Source organism: Oncorhynchus kisutch, linkage group LG4, assembly GCF_002021735.2.
Source record: "Oncorhynchus kisutch isolate 150728-3 linkage group LG4, Okis_V2, whole genome shotgun sequence".
Classification (NCBI taxonomy): domain Eukaryota; kingdom Metazoa; phylum Chordata; class Actinopteri; order Salmoniformes; family Salmonidae; genus Oncorhynchus; species Oncorhynchus kisutch.
In genome coordinates, this window is record NC_034177.2 from 77,395,846 (window position 1) to 77,417,783 (window position 21,938).

The 21,938-nt window shown below is 43.9% G+C and overlaps 4 protein-coding genes across 13 annotated transcripts in view; 2 read left to right on the top strand and 2 right to left on the bottom strand.

Moving 5' to 3' along the window:
- The window catches only part of LOC109890019 (girdin), a 78,951-nt gene extending 69,963 nt beyond the window's left edge, over window positions 1–8,988 (top strand). For 3 of the 10 annotated variants that reach the window (XM_031823678.1, XM_031823679.1, XM_031823681.1), the window contains 5 exons: window positions 996–1,208; window positions 1,737–1,799; window positions 3,047–3,133; window positions 3,520–3,776; window positions 3,975–8,988. In XM_031823678.1, coding sequence (XP_031679538.1) covers window positions 996–1,208; window positions 1,737–1,799; window positions 3,047–3,133; window positions 3,520–3,776; window positions 3,975–4,952 — 1,598 coding nt within the window. In that variant the 3' untranslated portion in view covers window positions 4,953–8,988. The remainder of the gene's footprint in view (window positions 1–995; window positions 1,209–1,736; window positions 1,800–3,046; window positions 3,134–3,519; window positions 3,777–3,974) is intronic. The other 7 variants (XM_031823686.1, XM_031823687.1, XM_031823683.1 and 4 more) reach the window with 6 other exon arrangements.
- Window positions 8,989–9,373: 385 nt separating this feature from the next.
- prorsd1 (prolyl-tRNA synthetase domain containing 1) lies at window positions 9,374–11,580 on the bottom strand. Its single transcript, XM_020481974.2, has 2 exons — window positions 10,741–11,580; window positions 9,374–10,151 (listed from the first exon to the last, which is right to left on the bottom strand). The coding sequence occupies exons 1-2, from the start codon at window positions 10,882–10,884 to the stop codon at window positions 9,723–9,725; spliced, it is 573 nt and encodes a 190-aa protein (XP_020337563.1). The 5' UTR covers window positions 10,885–11,580; the 3' UTR covers window positions 9,374–9,722.
- A 62-nt stretch (window positions 11,581–11,642) lies between these two features.
- Window positions 11,643–14,447, bottom strand: LOC109890023 (ubiquitin-40S ribosomal protein S27a). Its single transcript, XM_020481975.2, has 7 exons — window positions 14,384–14,447; window positions 13,991–14,063; window positions 13,817–13,881; window positions 13,330–13,384; window positions 13,147–13,232; window positions 12,228–12,359; window positions 11,643–11,832 (listed from the first exon to the last, which is right to left on the bottom strand). The coding sequence occupies exons 3-7, from the start codon at window positions 13,862–13,864 to the stop codon at window positions 11,683–11,685; spliced, it is 471 nt and encodes a 156-aa protein (XP_020337564.1). The 5' UTR covers window positions 13,865–13,881; window positions 13,991–14,063; window positions 14,384–14,447; the 3' UTR covers window positions 11,643–11,682.
- On the top strand, window positions 13,343–20,198 carry LOC109890020 (clathrin heavy chain linker domain-containing protein 1). Its single transcript, XM_020481973.2, has 11 exons — window positions 13,343–14,559; window positions 14,713–14,900; window positions 14,995–15,134; window positions 15,284–15,485; window positions 15,595–15,710; window positions 15,942–16,041; window positions 16,137–16,243; window positions 16,700–16,880; window positions 17,066–17,268; window positions 17,375–17,554; window positions 17,655–20,198. The coding sequence occupies exons 1-11, from the start codon at window positions 14,362–14,364 to the stop codon at window positions 17,849–17,851; spliced, it is 1,812 nt and encodes a 603-aa protein (XP_020337562.1). The 5' UTR covers window positions 13,343–14,361; the 3' UTR covers window positions 17,852–20,198.
- The last annotated feature ends 1,740 nt before the right edge of the window (window positions 20,199–21,938 follow it).

The following is a 21,938-nucleotide window of genomic DNA, read 5'->3' on the forward strand; positions in this document are numbered from 1 at the left end:
CCACCTCCTCTGGCCTGCGCCTGCCTCCCTCCATCTCCTAGAGTCTCCTCTCATAGCTCCTAGCTGGTGTCTTTCCTTCCATTCTAGGAATACTAAACTCAAACACTACTGTTTCCCTAATAGTAGCTGCATCTATCTTAACACATGTTGTGTTTGGGTTAGATTTGTGTACAGTCAAAGCAATGACATACAAGAACTAACATATGTAGATATTAGAACAAACTAACACTCTCTTCAGTGATTAAGGACACTAATGTAAGTTAATGTGATTGTAGAGGATAGAGGTGTTCTGTGAACTGTAGGGTTTTTTCTGTAGTTCTTTTCTCTGTAGTGTTGTGATATCTGTAGATGAGCTGTAGTTTATTTTTAGTCCAGGTCTAGTGTGTGTATATGTGTGTGACAGTGCAGTCGCGAGGAACTGTATGCCATTCCACTTTTCTCTACTGTACCGTACTGTATAGTGTGGTGTGACCTGCACTGTGTGACTCTGGCCCCATCTATATATCTCTGCCTGTGGTGTGAGTGCAGCCTGCCGTCTCACCCCTCTCTCACTACAGTGCTGATGCAGGCATGGCTTGGCAGAACCACACTGCGCGCTCTCTTTCTCTCTCTCTCTCTCTCTGCCACCATGTAGGATTTGAAATGGAGCCTTCCATTGATTTCTTTATCTTTTTCTCTCTTTCCCTATCTTGTATTTTCTTTCTTTATCTCTCATTTTCTCTATCATTCCCTGTCTTCTCTTTTATCTTTCACTCTCTCTGCTATTTTTATTGAGTCTTTTTTCAGTTTGGCTGCATTTCAGCTCTTTTGCATGCTTTGCCAACATGGGCTTGCCGACACTGACTGTGTCACATCTCTGAATGCTGCTGCTCTGATTCTTAGCAGCCACTGCATGCTTAGCCTAGCGCTGCTCCCTGTGCCCTCCCTCTGGGGCCAGTCAGCCCACCACATAAGGGTAGGAGGTATCGGCTAATTGATCTTCATCTCCAACCCAGCTATGAACGACTTGCTACAGACCATGGCGCTGGCGGGGGGTCAGTGGGCAGGCAGCACAGAGAACCTGGAGGCGCCCGTCGAGACCAACGGGGGCAGCGGTACCCGGCGAATGAAAGGGCTGGGTTCCATGGCCTACTCCACCAACGCTATCAACTACGCCACACTCACCCTGCCTTCAGGCAGCAGGGCCAAGAGGAGCCTGAAGATCAAAGGTAGAGACTACAGGACCCCCCCTTCCTCTGTGTGGTCATCTGAACCATCATCTAGGGAAAGGGGAAACCTAGTCAGTTGCACAACTGAATGCATTCAACCAAAATGTGTCTTCCGCATTTAACCCAACCCCTCGGAATCAGAGATGTGAGGGTGCTGCCTTAAATGACGTCCACGTCATCAGCCCCTGGGGAGAAGTTGTTGTTAGGGTTTAACTGCCTTGCTCTTGGGCAGAACGGCAAATTTGTCCACCTTGCCAACTCGGGGATTCAAACCAGCAAACTTTCGGTTACTGGCCCAATGCCCTTAACCTGTGTATTTACTGTAGTAGAAAGATCTGCCGATCTTTGTGTGTTTCAGAAGCAAGTCATTCATTATTTTCATTTTTTTCATACTCTAGCTTTCAGAAGATTGGCTGACTGATTGGCTGAGTCAGAATTTGCTTCCCATAAGCCCTATTCTCCTGTAGTCTCCTGTAGTATCCCTCCAATCATAACTCATATTTCCTTATCTCTTTGTCTTTCTTCCAGACAACGCTTCCTGTGAAGATGTTCCAGCATCCTCAGACGACCCCATTGGTGTCAAAGGGCAAGGTAAAATAACTGTTGCCCTTAAGAACAGAAACTCCCATTACTATTATATACCACCAGTTTACTACTGGAATGAAATATCAAATGGCCCCTAAAAAAGTCCCTGTTTTAAAAAGCCCTACAGTAAGTGTAAATGTTGTGCCACTATGATGTAAAGATAGCCCACTAACGTTAGCTAGAAGCTTGGCCCATATCTCTGCATTTCAGTTTGCTACCATTAGAAAAGGATTCAGCCCAGATGTTATCATAAACCGCAAACTCCACCTAACAAATGGTCTTAAGCTGCCTGCCTCCATTAGCTGGTAGATCAGGTTTTCTGCCTACTCCATATCCCCACTCACACACATATAACACACACACACAAGTTATCTCTATTTCCTGTTCACTCTTGGCTAGCTAAAATGCCCTCCCACTGACATGTACATTGTGTAATACAGTAATTATATATATTTTTTTTTAATTGCATGAATTTCACAAGGACAGTCTGTTTCACTTACACTCTGTTACATTAATGTTCTGGAATGTTTGTGAGCTAACTAATATAATGGGAGATAGTTTAGGACAATTTAGTATTTCCTAAACTGAGCGTAACTAGCAGTAGCTCAGTATTAGTGAACTGCACTACTGTAGCCCAGTGTAGTGTCTAATATCTGTGGGAGCAGGCTAACCCAGGCAGTTGTGTGTGTTGAATGTGCCAGGCCTGCAGGTCTTTAACAGTACTCAGGCTCTCACCCTCTATTCTCAACCCATCCACTATGTGCAGAGTCCCAGGTTGCATCTGTTGGAAGTCACACATCTGTCTAAGACCACTAAAAGTACCACTTTACTCAAGATCGCTACCACTATAAATGATTACCGGTCACATACCTGCTGACATCACTTTCCCAAACCTGAACCATCCTGAAGACCACTAATAACAGCAACAACACTATCAGTTTGCATCCCACACACCTGTCCTCTAGTATAATCCTCCTCTCCCTCCCCTTCAGTCACCTGAGCCCCTCCCCTGTTGGCCTCTGGGTCTTGTCAATCACAAGGCTCCTTTCCTCCAATCAGGTTTTACAATAGGTCCTTCCTCTTGAATGATTCCTCCCTTCAAGTATGTGTGCCCCTCCCTCCCCACTCCCTTTGTGTGATTGGGCATGTTGTTGGAGTAGCATGGCACCATGCCACCCTTCCTGCCTGCATGCACCATCTGCTGCCATGTGTGACGTGCTCTCTCAAACTGTGTGCCCTCGTCTCCCTACCAGCCTCCAGACCCTCCAGCCTCCATAGTATCAAGACCATCAGTAGTAATAGCAATAATAACTCCCACTTCTCTCCACTCCAGACCAAAGGTACAGTCACACACCCCCTCTCTCCCATGCTCCTGTATACCATGCCTTTGTTGATTCACACACAATAGATTAAAACAATAAGAAACAGAAGGAGAAAATTAGTATAGAACTCTTCGGAATTGCTTCTTCTCTTAGTCTGAGGTATGTTCTGGAAGGGTCCAGGCTAGGTTTAGCACATTTTGTATTTATTTGCTGTGTCACAAAAAAGCAGGTTCCAGAGCTATGTTCCTGAGCTATGTTCCTGAGCTATGTTCCTGAGCTATGTTCCTGAGCTATGCTTTATATCCAGGGCCTGTCATCACCTTGGGGTGATACTCTAATGTTAGTACTTGAGTTAGTCATACGCCGTTAGAACAGAACTCACCTACAGTACTGCTTCTCTTCAGGCACGTTGAACGGAAACCTCAGCAGGCCCCACAGTGAGAGCAGTGGGGAGTTCAGCCTCAGTCTGGACCAGGAGGAGTGGTCCAGCGGGAGCAGCCCTGTCCAGCAGCCCCTGTCCCGCTCCTCTCACCAGAGCCCCATGCTGCTGCGGAGGTCCCTGGACCCCCAGGCCAGGAAGAAGACGAGCAACTCCTCGGGCAGCGCCAGTGAAGTGGTCTCTCTACAGCAGTTCCTAGAGGAGAGCACCGACCCTGCAGAGGTGACAGCCTGGAACACACAGCAACACTAGATTACGACACTGTACTATACAATTTTGGGATAGGAGTACTGTGTTATTCATAGGCTTCAGATGTGCTATGATAAGAAACAAGTAGAAGTTATTTCACCAATCAAGTCTGCTATTAAGCCCAGGTAATGTCATGGTATGGCAACTTGAATGTCTCCTCTCCATCTCCAGTCTGGCAGCCAAGAGAATCTGACCGTTGAGTCTCCCCGCCTCTCTGGAGGCGCTGAGCATGTGCAGAGGGACAGGGCTGAGCGAGGCTCCACCTCCTGCACCGGCACTAAGGGGCGGGGCATCCTGCGCTCAGCCAGTGGGAAGGCAGCGCCAGTGCACTCAGACAGCCGCCCCCCAAGGGGTGGCCAACCAGGTCGTCCCAGTCTACGGAAGGCAGAGAGTACGCGTGTGAAGGGCACGGTCCAGCCCCGGGTCGGCCTCTCCTCCCAGAGTAAAGCCATGTCTGTGTCTGAGCGTCTGGACATCTCCTCCACCTCCTTCTCCACGCTGCCCCGGGCCAGCAGCGTCATCTCCACAGCTGAGGGCTCCACGCGTCGGACCAGCATACACGACCTGCTGTCCAAAGACGCCCGGCAGCCCGTGTCTGTGGACCACTCACCCTCCTCAAAGGCCTCGCCTCGCTCCTCCACCACGCCCAGTGAGTACCCCCCAACCAGTAACCCCTCACAACACCCCAATCACCAGTCCATCCCCCTAGACCCAGCCCTTGTGCCCCTGTCCCTGCCCAAGTCAGTCAGTATGCCCTGCACGGGCAGTCAGCAACCCCCCAATAGTAAGGAAACTGATCTCTCTAGCCTGGAGTCCTTTTTTGGAAAGTCCTTCACAGTAGAGTCAGTGTTTATGGACTCCATCTTCAGCGAGCCAACCTTCACAGGGGCCAAGAGCCATACCTTCCTCTCCCTCAACACCTCCCTGGTCAGTAACATCAGTGGTCCCCCAGGCAAAACCCACCCCCAGCCCAACTCTGTTCAAACTGCCCAGAACCAACCAAATGGGCAAAAGTCCTGCCCACCTGACCAGAATGGGGAACAGGAGGTAATGGACACCAATCATGTACTCGATGCTGACCAATCCCCATCCCAACCCCTTAGCCCAGAGGACCAACAATCATTGTGGTATGAGTATGGCTGTGTCTGAATGTGTGGCGCCCTGGTCAGCTACTGATCTGGGACCTGCATAAGGACCAGTGATGTTGGGGGAGAAAGAAGGAACTCTGCATGCTTTATCAAAGCACTATCATACTATGTTTTCTGTTGAGCTTTCATGTTTTCATGGCTGATTTGTAAATCACAATTCCTCACCTCTGGTTTGGTCTATCTCTTTGTCTTGTGGAAGTGGGGTTCTCTGGATGTCTTTGCTTCAATGGTCCGTTCACACTATTCATTAATCAAACCTCTTGCTTGGCTCACATTTTAAAGCTATTACATGACTGCATTATGGGGGACATGAATAGCTGTTCTTGTTATTTTAATCAACATTTACCATTTATTTTCCAATCACAAATGCATCTTCAGGAAACATGTTGCAAAGCTACATTAACTATCATTTGGACATTCAGTTCATCTTTTTTTTTTTTATCTCCATGTCAGAGGTCCTCCAGAGTTAACATGGAGCTCGTATGAGGCTTGTAGAACATGTCCCATGATAGGCTGTCTGAGGACCACATTAACTGCCAATAAGCTCTATTTATGGAGTCATTAAATAATCTAGCCCTTCAGAGGAAAGAGCTACTATCTTTAACAGGAAACCAGTTTCTCAACTATGAATGTGAGATAATAGATTGTTTCCCTTTTTTTCTTATTGGGTGTTTGGTATGTGGGAGAATTACTGTCCTCTCTAAAATACTGTATCGCATTTCATTACCAGTCTGATTCTACTGTATCGACCTCGATGCATATTCACTGAACTGCATGGCTTTATTCTGTCTTGGTTTGTTCTGGACCTCTCATTTTGATTGTTGTGATCAAAATGGTTTTGTCTTTTTCTTTGGTGTGTTTGTGTTTTGTGCATATGACACGTTTTGTCTGTTCCATTTCATTTTCTGAACAAATCTTTCTCAATTGGGGTTAAGGGATGGTTTTGGAAGAAACGTCATTCACTAAATGATTTGAGAGGAAATGTAAGTTGTAGAGAGAATGTTGCCTTCCTAGTGTTAGTGTTGAGAGAAATTTGCAAGTGAGACGAATGTGATTGTCAGATTATTTTGTGAATGAAGGTTCTTCTACTCTTGATTGTCATGGTATTGGATCTGGGTAAGGTGTCGTGAGAATGCTCTCGGCCACAATACAAATTCCAATAGCATAATAACATGTTTTAGGTTATGTATTATTGTAGACTGACTGGGTACACCGTGTACAAACGTATATTATGAACCATATGAAGTTATATTCAAGGGCAGAAAGCACTCCTTTATGCACCAGTAGTAGGAGTAGTGATGTCGTTGGTAGTTTAGATGTATTTATTTCTGCTTCGTGATGTATTTACCATTTTGAAATAGTTTTATCGTATTTATCTTGTGTGTATAAACCATTAACTGCAGCCTTTATTCAGATGGAATATAACATGCTTTTGTTCTGCAGATGTGGAAGTGTTACAAGAGCGCAGAAAGTCAAAAAGCGGAACTGGGGAGCAACAAAGCTCCTAAACATTAATGATGAGCTCAAGTGGTGAGTGCTGCTCTCCAAGTCCAACAGGGAGATGGGGGGGGGGGGCTCCATGGTAACCCAAAGTGGTGTAACAGATATCCCATCATGGACGTGCTTGCTTATGCTACGCTGGTGTGTCGTCGTCCCCCCTGGCCTGGCTGGTGCCACCCGGTAAAGGGCACATGAATGGACCGTCTGCATGGCGTCTGGTGGAACACGCTTTGCCCATGTATGTGCCCAATCCCTAATAACAGGAGGACCTGTCTGTCCTGCTACACGTACATGCACCCCCTCCCTCCCTCCCTGCTCCTCAGTGATACTGTGTGTCCATAGCTGGCTTTTCTTATAACTTTTTTCTGTTCGTATTCAGGAAAAAGCACCGGTGGCTCTATACAAGGTTGTGGTCCCTTTGCGAGCTTATCTATCTGCAGTACTGCATGGCTTTGGTGTCGTGCAGCTGAAACCCCTCCCCTTATCCTGACTGTCGATGCATGTAGACCGCTTTCCTGTGCGTCCATATCTACATGTTCATCTTCTTCTCTGTCATTTCTGCCTCTAACTTTTTTCTGTCCCCTTCTCTTCTTCTCTTCACTCTGTCTGCCTCCAGCTCAGAGGAAAGTGACCTTCAAGCTGTCTGTTTGACTTTGAAGCCTTTAAAAGTTGGTCTACTTAGATGGTCTTCAGTGAGAAAAGCTTGTAAAAACAACATTTAAATCAATTTCAAGAATGCTTCAATACAGAAAAGTAAACGTCCTCTCTTTTTTCCTTGAATCAAGGAAACAACTCATGAAGGGAAATTTCTAAAATGTTAAATTTCATATTCATAATCTCCAGCAACCACCCCAACATCAACATATGTGAAAATGGCGCGTTTCTATGTTTTGTAGCAAAAATAGAGGAAGATATGTTTCCAATGACATCATTGTGTGTTTTTTAACCAGTTATGAGTAGGTATTGCTTACTAATTGGTTGATGTCATTGGAAAATATATTTTTTACTGCAAAACATAAATGCACCTTTTTTACATATGTTGATGTTGGGGTGGTGCTGGAGGTGATGAATATGAAGTAGAAACATGTTGAAATTTCCCTTTAAGACATATAGGTAACTGCCAAAATAAAAGAAATGCCAACAAAGTGTCTTAATAGGGCGTTGGGCCACCCAGAACAGCTTCAATGCGCCTTGTTATAGGTTCTACAAGTGTCTGGAACTCTATTGGAGGGATGCGACACCTTTCTTCCACAAGAAATTCCATCATTTGGTGTTTTGTTGATGGTGGTGGAAAACGCTGTCTCAGGCACCACTCCAGAATCTCCCATAAGTGTTCAATTGGGTTGAGTTCTTGTGACTGAGACAGCCATGACATATGGTTTACATCGTTTTCATGCTCATCAGACCATTCAGTGACCAATCGTGCCCTGTGGAGGGACATTGGGCCCGTTTGTTTCGCATGGCCCGGTGCGCCGGGTGGGTGTAGATTTCACTTAAGGACCAATGGGAGCACCGGGCCATGCAAAACGACCTTGCCCATTGTCGTCCTGGAAGAGACCACTCCCATCAGGATAGAAATTCTAGGTTGAAGGTGATTCTCAGAATAGATGTGTATGTATTGGTGTTTACCTTTCCCTCTAAGGGGTTGAGAGGACCTAAACCATGGCAGGAAAATGCTCCCCACACCATAACAGTGCTGTGAGAACCCTCATTTACTCAAGTTTGTCCTTTATTTTGGCAGCTACCTGTATGTGGTGACAATTGTTTTTCTAAAACAGACTTTCTGGCAAATTTTTACCTTTTTATTTAACTAGGCAACTCAGTTAAGAACAATTTCTTATTTTCAATGACGGCATAGGAACAGTGGGTTAACTGCCTTGTTCAGGGGCAGAACGACAGATGTTTACCTTGTCAGCTCGGGGATTCGATCATGCAACCTTTCGGTTACTAGTCCAACGCTCGAACCACTAGGCTAACTGGTATTGTGACAGACTGCTAATGTTCACTCTACACGGACCTACACTTGGTGCCAATGTTCACGCAAAGCCAAATGGGTGAGCTTAAATTAGACCCTGGGGACTCCACGTTGTCCTCTGTGTGACTTTGAATCAGCTGGACTTTTGCAGTCTGCCATTTGATGTTAATGTTACTCTTTGTAAATGAGCATGCACATGCAACATCTTTCTACTGTGGAACAGCTGACGTCTACTTTCAGCAATATGCACCGGAAATAAACTGCATGTGGACACAGAACAACAAGGTCAACCACAATCTGCATGGAGCAATCAATCAACACGCTTTCCTCCCAATCAGAATGGACTGTTTTAAGTTGTGTTCCTCTGAAATGCCAAAATGACTATCGCAGGAAGCCATGCCATCTGTTTGATTGACAGCCAATCCAATCAAGATAAAGGTTGTGTGAGCTGAATGGCACAGCGTATATGTGTACAGTGCTGTCAGATTACTGTGTCTGTGATGATGACCTAATGTCCACTTCCTCCACTTTTACATAAATCCATTTGATGTAATGAAAACTCCAGAAGACTCCTGTGTGTCATTTCATCTTCACTGCCCACAGCGCCAAGTCTTCATCTCATAAAGGACTGTCAAATGTCATCAATTCTTCATCTGATGAATAATAACTTGAATAATTTGTTGGGATATTGGATGAAAGTAATATCATGATTTCTACAGACAGATTAATGTAATGCCCCTTTAAATATTATATATGCCTGCACTGTTTATTCAGCTTTATTGAAAATGTTTAGATCCGAACCGGATCTTTGTCAGGGCGGTGAATTGGGAGCAAATACAGTGTGCAGCCCTTCCTGTTCTTTACAGGTGTTCTTTATTGGCCCAGCACCTAAGTTAAGGATGTGCCTAGAAAGATAGCATATGATCCCAGACGATATGAGTGGGGAATCAATGTTTCATCATCTGCTTTATTACACTGCAGTATTTAGTATCAAAACAGTGTAAATGACTAGATCTCGCAGATGGAGATACAATGCAAACGCCATAAATCACTACTACATTGTCTTTCAACCATGTACATGATATAACCAACTATCTACTGGTCTCTTGCCCATAGAAAACAAGGACTCTCCATCCCTTGTTCTGTCCCAAATGTTTGACAATTATTTTTATTTTTTTTACATTTCTTGATAACCCGAAGTACAGGCACAAAGGTAAATAACTTTTAAATAAATCATTGTACCAAGCCAAAGCACAGCCTGACAGGATAGTAAGTATGTTAATTTCAAGGTATTTACTAGTCAAAGCTCTGAAGAACTGGTTCATGTCCTGTCTCCTTTAAAAACTTCAAGAGATCCTCTGGCTTTAGTCCCATAGAGCCAGCATTGGTCATGGGATGGAAGTAAACTCGCTCATGGCCTCCGTTGACCAGGTCGCTGTCCAGGACAACCTTGACGCTCTGGTCCTTATCGCAGAAGAGTGCCAGGGCAGTGGCACAGCCTTGGCCCACCTTCAGTTTCTCCAACATGGCTGCCTCCTCAGCAAAGCGGAGGTTGCCGCTACCCAAGCCTAGCTTCTTAGCCAGGTCGTTGAGGTTGACTGGACGGTCATGGCGGACAGAGACGAGCCACAGGCCCTTCTTCTTCTTGTCTTTCAGGAAGAGGTTCTTAGTAACTGCTCCACTGAGGTCTTGCAGGTGAGGCATCATCTCTTCCACAGTGAATACCTAAGGGAGAAAGTGTCAGAGGACATGTTACTTTGGTATCTGATGTCTAAAATGGCTCCCTTTCATTTAATCTACTCTGAAATGGAAGATCTGGACAAGTACAATTTACAATCTATCCTACTGCTTTCACCTAGACTGGTAACAGATCAACACTGGAGAGGCGACAGCTGAAATTACCAAAAATCAGAAGGAACAATTCACTGAAGAAGAGAACATATGATACATCTATTAAAAGTCTCATGCGGGATAATTGTCCCATTTTCTACCTGTAAGATCTACACATCGAATAAGCGCCAGTACTAAAATGAACAGGGCTTGCCTATAGATGTATATAGGATGAGTCCATGTGACAGTCATCGTGCGACACCTAGTTGTGGTTGTAAAAGGGAACACAAAATAAAGCCCAGTAAAAGTGTCAATCATTTTTCAAAATAACAATACAATGCACGGCTAAATTCTTATTCTATGAACGATGGTGGGGATGTGCATTTGTTCTCCAATCCAGTGCATTTAAGTATTATTCAACAACTCACTGGGCCACCTTAGTTTAGCTAACGTTAGCTACCTTGCTAACGTTATTGGTTCTTACCGGTGGATGGTCTACGCAGACCGTCTGGATATTCAGACTTTCCAAATACTTAACCAACTCAGTCCGGAGATCAGGTGTTGCCATTGTTAATTTGAAGAGAAAAGAAACGCTATTCAGACAAATCGGAACACTCCAACGTAGCATACACTTCCTCAGTCTCGACTCATTCCACAAACCTGTATTTACATAACTGCGCAAGCGCGAACGAATGAACAAACCCAGTCAATGGAGAATTTGGTGTTTCATGGTTTATAGACGTGTCACCCATTAGCGATTTTCAGTAGTTGCGACTCAATTCTTAAGTTCCATTGTATTAGAATATAATTAAAAGCCGCCCATAGGTAAATTATTTCCTTGAAGTGATGAATACAATTGCATCAATACACCACTTCAATACAAAGCAGTAGTTAAGAGTTACGACCTTAAAAAAACAAGATCAGTTCAAAACCAATGGGGACCACACAAATGCCGCGTTTACGGCAAACATGTGTTTTCAACGAGAGCACGAACGTAGATGCCGTCAGCCGCCACACTTAAAATATTTCAACTTGCCGTAGCGTTCTATGTCGGGTGTTGATTTGCACTTTTTACTGAAATCCCCAGAGCAACTCAGTCGTGCTGTCACCAGCTCTCTTCCTTTCTTGTCCCACTACGTGGACGGGTATGACGATTCTTGTGCCCCTCCGCTAAATGAAGCACGAGCCACGTGGAACCTTCAGTGACAACTCGCATTGTAAAACATCAATAGTTTTACAATGCCCATTTTATTTGAAATAATGTTCCAAGCCTAAAAATACCATTTAAATTTGTAGCCCTGCTAATAATAACCCTATGAAAATGTCTAAATTGGAAACCAGTATATCCATTGTGGGTAAAAAAAATATAAGAATCAAGCCATCACAGTGATTGGTAAAAACATTTTATTTACTCCAGTCCAATAGATTACTTGTCCTCAGGCTTGTTGAAGCAGTAGGTGAGGCAGCACTTTCCACAGTAGTGCCTATCAAAGTGGCTGGCCATGAACACGCCAGCGCCACACTCATCAGCTGGGCACTCACGACGCAGACGGTGGATCTTGCCGTTTTCGTCAACCTGGGGAAACACAATGGAAGCCATAAGTACAGCAATGGAACACAAGACAGTGGCTGTGTTCAGTAGGATACAACATAGCAAAGGGTTTGCATTTTTTTAAAGTGCTATTTTTATGACAGGCCTCATTGATGAGGAATTCTTGACACCACACAGGAAGCCTGAATGTTCATTTTAAATATTGGCCAAAAAATGTCCTTGGTTATTAGACAAGTTTGGGTAGCAGTATGTCCCCGGTTTCATTCAGCTTGAAAACAAATAAAGTAACAAACGTCTACGAAACAATAGTATGCTCCAATCACTAGATATGGTAGTGGTCACAGCCAATACAGCCTACTACCAAAAATCCTATAATTAATTAATCTAGCTGAAATCCACAAAAAAAGTTAATGCCTTACCTTGTAGTACTTGAGAACTGCGAGTTTGACCTTCTTCCTCTTGTGCTTGTTCTTCTTGGGAGTGGTGTAGGACTTCTTCTTCCTCTTCTTGGCACCCCCACGCAGTCTCAGCACCAAGTGCAGAGTGGACTCCTGCAGGAAAAAGCAACAGTTCAGCCAAACAGACAACATATAGCTATGACTTCAGTGGTCAAAACTGCATATGACAACATAATAATAAAAAAACACTTGACTGTATGATGGTAAGGAGAAACTCCCAAATAAACAAAGGTTATTCACCAGTCACAGAATTAACAAAATCACCCAGAAACAAAATATCAATACAACGCCGGGAAACAATTAATTCTCTAACCTGCCACCAAAAATAACTCCTGATGGCAATAGATGTTGCATTAACATGAATTGGTATACCTTGAACTATAACTGAATATTCAGCACACCTCTTAAATGTGATCAGATAAATGTAACAAAAAAAGCATCTTAGTGGGCCTTAGGAGGTTAAGGGGGAGGCAGGTAGCCTAGTGGTTAGAGTGTTGGGCCAGTAACTGAAAGGTTGCTAGATCGAATCCCTGAGCTGACAAAGTTTTTTTAAATGGTTGTTCTGCCATTGAATAAGGAAGTTAACCCTCTGTTCCATGGCCGCCATTGTAATTAAGAAAGCAAAAAATTGGTTTTTTTAAGAGGCTGAAAATCAGACCCAACAACACCCAGACCTGACTTATAATATAGTTAAATTAGTTAGCCGAGCTGACCTGGTCAGAACCCAACCAGAGTCCCAGGTCAGGTAAACATAGAGACCTCTGAGAAACCCTGGTCTAAGGGAATTGTGTTGGCACTTAGTTGATGTAATCTACTTCCTGCAACACATTTACTAAGGTGTAGTATTGTCAACTGTTTAGGGAGGCTAAAATGTTCTCACCTTCTGAATGTTGTAGTCAGACAGTGTGCGTCCATCCTCCAGCTGCTTACCAGCGAAGATCAACCTCTGCTGATCAGGAGGGATACCTAGAGGGTGACCAGAGTTCAGTCTTTGACAGCCAACGTCAGTGCTCTCTTACATTCAATTCAACGGATGACGAGGATGAAAAATTTATGTATTTACCTTCTTTGTCTTGAATCTTAGCTTTGACATTTTCAATGGTATCTGAAGGCTCAACCTGGAAATAAGAGAGCCTGTCAGTTTTTAAAACAGTAACGTGGCTAACAAGACTTCCCAGGATATTGATTAACGTCAACTTGTTACCAGCCAAACGTCAAGAACAAATATCACTTATCAAATGATAAGTTACATGTTAAAATATAGTTCAATTAGTTAGCCGAGCTGACCTGGTCATTTCCACGTGTATACGCAGGGCCATGCTATTAAAATGTAGCTAGCTAACGTTACTGTAACATTAGCCAACTAGCTAACGTAGCTATTTGCGGCTACTCCAATAAAAATTAGTTGACTTACAAATGTAGAAGTCTGATTGATTACTGAAATGACGCATTCTAGAATGCTTTTTATTTTTTTATCATGTACACATGCTCCGCTAGTAGAGGCAAGAAGCCCTCCATCACAACTTGTGACACAAGCCCCAAGTACCCACCTCGAGGGTTATAGTCTTCCCAGTGAGGGTTTTGACAAAAATCTGCATCTTGGCGTTCAATCCACCTGCACATATGAACGATAGCGTTGTATTTATAACTATTTCAGATTTAACACAGTATACAATGTCGTTATTATGGTAAATAATGGCCTAAAACAGAGAGCACGATCTTACCACAGGTCTCCTGCTAATGGCGGATCATGAGAAGAGGGCTTTCGACGCGTGCGACGGGGTTTTCGGGGCTCGTCTGCAGGGAGTAGGTGTGAAATAAGATGCCTGTTCAAAATACCTCTCTCAGTAAAGTTTATTTACATAACGCTTATTTTCACCTTAACATATGTTGTTTCGTTTTTATATGAAAATATGAAATCAGTTTTGATCGTTTTTTTTGTTGTTGTCGATGTTATAAATACATTACCCAACATACCCTGGAGATGTCCATAGCAACCTTCCTGTTTATCTTTTGGACATTTATCTGCAATATTTCTCCGTGTTGGAGAAATGAAACCATGCTCTAAGCAGCAATTGAAAATCATAAGAAAATCATGTCTGGGGCTGAAAACTTACATCACTCCGCAGAAGAATCTGAAAGAAGAACCTTGCCACCTATCAAATCTGCCAGTGACAAGTATTTCCTAGAATCTCTTGGTGAATACATTCAACATGAGATGGAACGTCTGATGTGTCCAGACGAGGGACCTGATGAGCAACGTTACATCATTTACAGTTCTGCATTTGATAAGGTATCAACATGAACCACCATACCCTTTCGCCTCGTTTCAGCATCATCACTCAATCATTTTTTTTTAGGCCTACACACGTGAACTGATCAGAATGCCTAGGCTAACTTGTTGCATTGTAACTATGCCTGTCTCTTGCTTGTTTGATTATCTCAGGTAATTGAGTATGCAACTGCATACAAAACCATTCTCACTTCCATCAAGAAAGAGTATGATGAGTTTATCTGTGCCATAAAGAAGAGTGAGTGTGATGCCAAGTTAGCACATGGGAAACTGAAGGCCATGGTGGCCCAGCCCACCTCCCTTATGTACTGTCAGAGAAGAGCTGTCCAGCTTCAGGAAAGGCAAGATAATCACTTCAAATTTTCAACATGGCACAATGCGGCCCCAGAGTATAGTATATCATCCATGCCTAAACCTTGTTTTTTCCCGTTCTAGGATTGCTATCATTCAGAGAGACACTGCAGAGCTGCAGGCTGAGTTAAATAGACTACAGGAGTCAAGGAGAGACAAGAGACCCTCATTGCGTCAGAAGGCCTCAGACAGCAAGACATTACGGCCCGTTGGGCAAATTCCAGGCATAGCCCGACATTGCTGAACTCATTGTGCCATTTTGTTTTGTCTTAACATTATAATGGGTGTATGTTTACCCAAGTACATATTGTCATGTGTCATGTCATGTCAATATGTCATTCATGAGCGGTGCTTACAGTATAGTTTTTTCCAGGTCTGACATTTGATGAGTCGATGAACCCAGCAGCTCTGGCAAAGCATTTGGAGTACCTTGAGCGAAAGCGAGCCGACCTGCAGATAAAGAGGAAGAGCCAGTATGTATCTGTTTCTGTCAAGGATGACCTGGACAATAAAATGCGATCCGCCCTGGACCAGAGGGATGAGCTGGCAGTGGAGAATGAGAGACTCCAACTCCGGTGAGACTGTCTCTCACTTTGCTCAAGACTCACTGGCACAAGTGGCTATAGCATACCATTGAAGACGCCCATGTTGTTGCTAAAGTTATCGGTTCTTCTGGTTTTCTAGATACAAAAAGATGAAGTTTCTGAATGACTCCCTCATGACATGGGAAAAGACAGGAAAAGAAGTCACTCTACTGGAGTTCATAACATCAAAACTGGAGAATATATTTGATCTGAAAAGTATTTTACACTTCCACTTTAGCATACAGTGTATATTATTATTAGTGACACTGACAGTGTATGAAGTTCTAGTCAGAGATAATGTAGCCTAGCTTTTTGTGTGTTATAACCTATTTGTCTTCTACTTATGATGCGGCAGGCCTATAAACCTCACGAGAGCTTTTGTGTGTTTTTTAACTATGATAAGGCTCATGATACAGCAGCAATAAAGTGATATGATTTTCATTCTAGTGAGCGACACTGATTTCCTTGGCATTAGTGCAGTAGTGTTTGAAGAGGATGATCCCAGCAAGGTCAATGAATCGGAGCTCTTGGTGGATTACATTGAAAGGTACTTCAGTTCTTTTCCGAGTTCTAGTACTATGCTCTCAACCAATGCATACTGTATGTATAGATCATTCCTCTATGTGTTGTGTCTCCCTGCAGGTTCATTGACCTATTTGAGGGGGGTGAGTATGAGGCAGCTGCTTTCCATGCTGCCAAATCCCCTCATGGAGTTTTGAGAAACATGGAGACAATGGAAAGGTTCAAAGGTGGAAAATCTTTATTTTCTTATCTTATACATAGACGTCCTATAGTGTTGTGGTCGCTATACACACATCATGTGGGTCATTGTGGTCTCAACCATAAAGTAACTCTGCATCTTGTACAGGCATACAGCACATAAATCTAATTTAATTTGTCACATGTGCCAAATACAAGAGATGTAGGCCTTACCGTGAAATGCTTACTTACAAGCCCTTAACCAACAGTGCAGTTCAAGAAATAGAGTCAGGAAAATGTTTACAAAATAAAATAATGTAAAAATAAAAAGTAACACCGTAGAATTACATAATAATAACAAGGCTATATACAGGGGGGCTGGTACAGAGTAAATGTGCGGGGGTACAGGTTAGTCGAGGTAATTTGTACATGTAGGTAGGGGTATATAGAGCATATAAGTCTGTATGAACTGTTTTCATCCTATGTCATCTTTGTTTCCCCTCTAGCGGTCACAGTCTACCAGGGCCAGGGGGAACTGCCCCCTCTGCTTCTCTTCTTCCAGGCACTCATGATCTCGGTGCATGCTGGCAAGCAGCTGCCTGGGGAGACCCTGTCAGTGGAGGGGGTCCGGTGTGCCATGCAGCTCAACTATGTAGAGCTGGTCACACACTGGGTAACCCAGAAGAGGTCAGCATATCAGAGTGTATAAATAATATGAGCGTTAGGGGTTATGAGTCTTTTTGTTGTAGGGTTTGAATGGTATAGCTGGGCATGGTTGTAGCAATCACAATATAAGATATATAGGTATTGTGTTTAGAGCTCTTTGTTATTGAGTCTATGTCGGGTTACAGCTTTCTCCATACCCTTCTCAGGCTAACATACAGCGAGGCTCTGGGGGATGTGATCTGTGAGCATGGAGACAGGAAGCCGCGGATGGCCGACACATGCTTGGCTCTGGCCCACATCGTCTACAAGGCCTGCGGCGTGCTCAGGAAGGCCGCACTGAGCATGTGCAAGAGAGGCATGACCAGCAGTACTATGGAGTTCATCTATCAAAGCAAAGGCTTTACTGCAGGTGGGAAACACTGATTTACAGATACTATTCACACACATCCTATGTAGTAAATGTGTGAGTGACTCAGTGTGTGTGTATTGTTCTCTGTGTGTATGTTTGTGCGCAGGTGACTGTCTGTTTGTGCTGAAGGGTTGTCCCAGTCTGGCTCTTCTCCAGGCGTTGACTCAGGAGTACCAGGGCCAGCCTGCAGTGCTTTCTTTGGGCTTTGCCTGCCATGCTCTGCTCAACTCTGATCTGGAGGACCTGGCACTGCAGATGGTGGAGAAAACACATTCAAGTGGCCAAGGTAGTTAGGCTATACCCACCCACCAATCAGCAGGGCAACCACACATGGTCGCGCACACACATACATAAGTTGAGTTGACTAGTGGTGCTGTCATTTTCAGGTACTTTGGAGAAGGTGATTCTGGATGATACTGGGTGTTCTGCAGAGAACTGGGGTGAGATAGCAGGTTGCTGTGGCCAGAAGAACAAGCCTTTACTGGCCAAGGAGATCCTCTCCATTCTGCTGTCTCAGTCAGGGGCCATGCGCCTCTCCCCTGGCATGGAGAGCTCCAGGTTGATGCAGCATGTGTTCATGTAGAGAGACAGCCACCAGAGGGTGCCCATGGGACAGATCTGCACCACCAATCCAAGAGGCCTCCCACCATGGCAAGCCCATTCATCACTCACTGCGTCATACTGCTCACTGCTCACAGAGAGAAATGCAGTCATCCACACTGGTCCTCCAGATCATTAAATAATTTCAATGTGATTTCACTTTGATTAATATCACAAGTGTCAAGTTCCATCTTTATCAGAAAGCACAAAGCATTGCCATGTTATTAAATTGATATCAATTGAACATTGTCAAAGGTCACTTAATAGTTGGTTTATTAGTTATTCCTCAATATAATTGACTCTTAACTAGACTCAGAATTTCAAACAGTTTAAACTTCATCTAAGAAAATTATCACTATGTGTTTAGATTTGGATCAATGGCATCTCCGACATCCAACATAATTCATGGTGACAAGCTCTACAGAATATTGAATTTCCCTGTAATAAATTCCCCATTTCCTGCCTCCAGAACACCACTGACTAATCCTTGGTGGTGTTAGTCATTATCCCCACAGGAGGTAAGACCTGATTGTCGCTCCCTGAGAGGCGTGCTATTACCTATATACACTATCACCAGAAATACGAGGAGGACACAATGGTAGATAGAACAGTAGCTCACTAACCTTCCACTCACACAGTGGACCCATTGTCCCAGACAGTGCAGGGCCAGTCTCAGTCACCCTGCCATATTAGAGTGAATTAAGCTTCCACACAGCACAAACAACACCCACCATCAATAAACACAGCCTCCAGTTTCCTCTGTCTCTGCCTAGTAGACATGAAGCCACACTGAGCTAACTGTGTGTCTATGATTCCCACAGTTAATCAATTCCGCTCATGTCTGGGGCCGCGTTTCAGTGTATATCTGTTTGATCCGTTAATGGGTTAGTGAATGGACGTGTGTAGTTGATGGCCTTATGTCATACTAATTTAAACTCGGAACCGATCAGCTGTGATATTGAAAGCAGGGCTCTTATAGAGACTTTTATTCATACACATTGTGTACATTTAGCATCAGTGTTGTGATTATCAATATACTGTTATTGATGCTGGTATCTCTCCAGGCACTAGAGCTGTTTAGCCCCCACAATCTGTGCTGTTAGCTCTTTGGACATCACTACTTGTATTGTTAGCACAATGATACTAGCACTGTGTTGTCAGACGGCAGACTGGAGGCAGCTGGTATCCAAGGGAGACGGAGAGAGGAAAAAAGAGGGGGTTGGCAATATGTGAGGCAAAGATGGAGAGAGAGTAAGACTGACATGCTGGTCTAGCATCTCTATTACAGAGAGGAAGGAGCAGAGAGACATTGTGTAGGGGAAAACAAGGAACAAAGTGAGAAACAGGGAGAGTGTGAAAATCAGAAAATGGTAGCGGGGGGTGAGAGATTATGCTGAATCAACTCTTCATGGCGCCATCCCTGCTGCTGTTATTGATCTCCCGCAGTAAGAGGAGCTGGAGCTGGCCTGGCCTGCTGATGGCCCCACTGCATGAAACAGCTCCCCAGACACCCTACCTCCCTGCCCCCTCACCCCACAGCTCACAAAGAACCCTAGTGCCCTGCCCTGAGGCCTACCTCAGCCCTGAATCTCTGTGTCAAGGGTAAAAGGTGTTGAGTTCTGCCTCCTCACATCTCTTGTTTTCTATGCTAAAACTATTATCAACAAGAAAAAGCCTTGCAATCCATCTTCCCTAAACGATGCACTCAAGAGTTGTGTTTTACAAGCTGCCTATTAGTCAGGATTCAGTTTATGACAGGATGTAACAGGATGCACTTAGTGTCCTTGGATAGCACTTCTGGAAGATGTAGAAATATTGATGGTAGTTTTTGCTAGTATCATATTGTCTTGAATGGTCCTTTAAATAGGTTTTTGCCTGCACCATCCTCCCTGTCAGAACCTGTTTAACAGCTCAGGATTTTTCCTCTGTATTCCAGCCCCAGCGTGTTTCTCATCTCCCAGAGTGTGGCACAGATAAGGGCCCTCTCCTCAGTCCAGCAACGTAATGTGAACTGACAGCCGTGTCTAGCTCACACAGCCTCTGGTCTAGATAGAGCTCAGTACAGCAGACCAGCAAAAATAGAGAGCAAGGGGGGCGTTGGCCCTCATGTTTCACATCCAGACAGTGTCCACAGTGGTTTGACTTACTTTTAGGCCTTTGTTTGATAGAGCAATGCTAGTGGTATACATGGTTTTAAAAGGAATGTGGTCAGGACTAAATAGCTGTGTCAAGCCTTCTATTTCTGATCCGTGATTGAGCAGACTGTTGCACATTTGTACTGGGGTGGGAAGGGGAATCTTTGGAATAAACAGCGCCACTCTCACACTTTGTATTGACGTCTCCTGGCTTGACTGTGTATATTTAGCCACTGTGGTAGTGCCCTGTCCATTTTGTTGATATTTCCATGGATTAAAGCAGTGCCACATTAGGTTTGCAATGGGGATGGAAAATAGTCCATTGATTTCCAGCATGTCAGATGGGCAGAGAGAGAGAGAGTGCTTTGTTGTGCAGCTGTCTTTATTATATTGGCAGCAAATATCTCCTCTCCAGGGTTAGTTTATGTGACATACTTTGTAAACAGACTGGGGTCGACGGGGGTCGGAGAGGGGTCATTCACATAAAAGAAAAACAATGTTTGGAACAGGATCAAGAGGAAATATCTAATTTTGCCATATCACTGATGAAACTCTTGGATTGTTAAACCTGATAACCGCCAGCTCTAAAACTTTCTGTTCTCTAATCTCCCAGTGCATTTCTCCATCTTCAGTGTGTGGCTGGGTTGTGTCAGAGAGAAGAGATCTATCTGCCTTGTAATTACATTCTGTGTTTAATCTCCGGGGAATGGGAGCCAACCAGGAGGCCTGGGCTACAGAATTAAGGCTTCAAAGACGATTTTCAATGAATCATCACTCTGCTAGTCCTAGCACGCCTAAAAAAACTAATTAGAGACATGGGGAATTTGCATATATGAATCATAATCTCCAATTAAGGGGTGAAAACAGTAGCCTTTGTTTTGTGTCCCAGAGGAGACGGGAACATGTTACGTAAGTGTTTCCTCTTTCAATTAACACTGGCCTGCTCCAATCACAACAGGAACAGCATGCTTTTAGGACAGTATATCGATGTACCTCCTGTATACAGCCATTTTGGGCTTCCACCCTGAGAGGGGACTGCTTGTGTTCATTGGGGTTGATTAATCATGCTGTAAACATCTTTAGGGTGTTGTATGTAGATTCTGTTTGGCAGAATGGATGTTTGGCAGAATCTTTCATTTTTCAAGTTGCTCGGCCACTGCCTTGGTCGGTCAGTATAAAGATGCTCGTCAACACAATCTTTTAGGTTTTTAAGAATGTCTTATTCTTAAGATAACCAATTAATAATGTAGAAAATTGGATGAGGTAACCTATTCAAAACAATAAAAAAAGTGTCAAAAAAACGTTACCCCGACAGCCTTCACTTTCCATCAGCATTCAAATGGAAGTTGTTTTTCTCATCAAGTGATGATTCTGTCTTAACATGCCTCATCACTTCCTCACTCTCCTGCATAAATGAACAAGGAAGTATGTGATCCGTTTGCTACATTATATTCTCCCACTGCCAACAATTTTCAAAGCTGAATGTGCATGTGAATTGTGAATCAATTACTTAGGCTGACATCATACATACCATAGATCAGGGGTTCTCAAACTCGGTCCTGGCCTCCCCTGGGGCACGTTTGAGTTTTTTCACTAGCACTACAATGGTGGTTCAAATAATCAAAGCTTGATTATGAGTTGGTTATTTGAATAAGCTGTATAGTTCTAGGGCAACTGTAACGATTCTGCGTGGTACGTATTCATAATACTTTTAATAAAGATGAATACTGAACAAAAACAACAAACCGACAAACGAACAGTTCTGCAAGGTGCAACAAAAACACTAAACAGAAAATAACTACCCACACCCATAGTGGGAAAACAGGCTACCTAAGTATGGTTCTCAATCAGAGACAACGATTACCAGCTGCCTCTGATTGGGAACCGGAGACTGAGAGACAGCCTGGTCCTCGGAGGAGGCACAGGATAGACCAG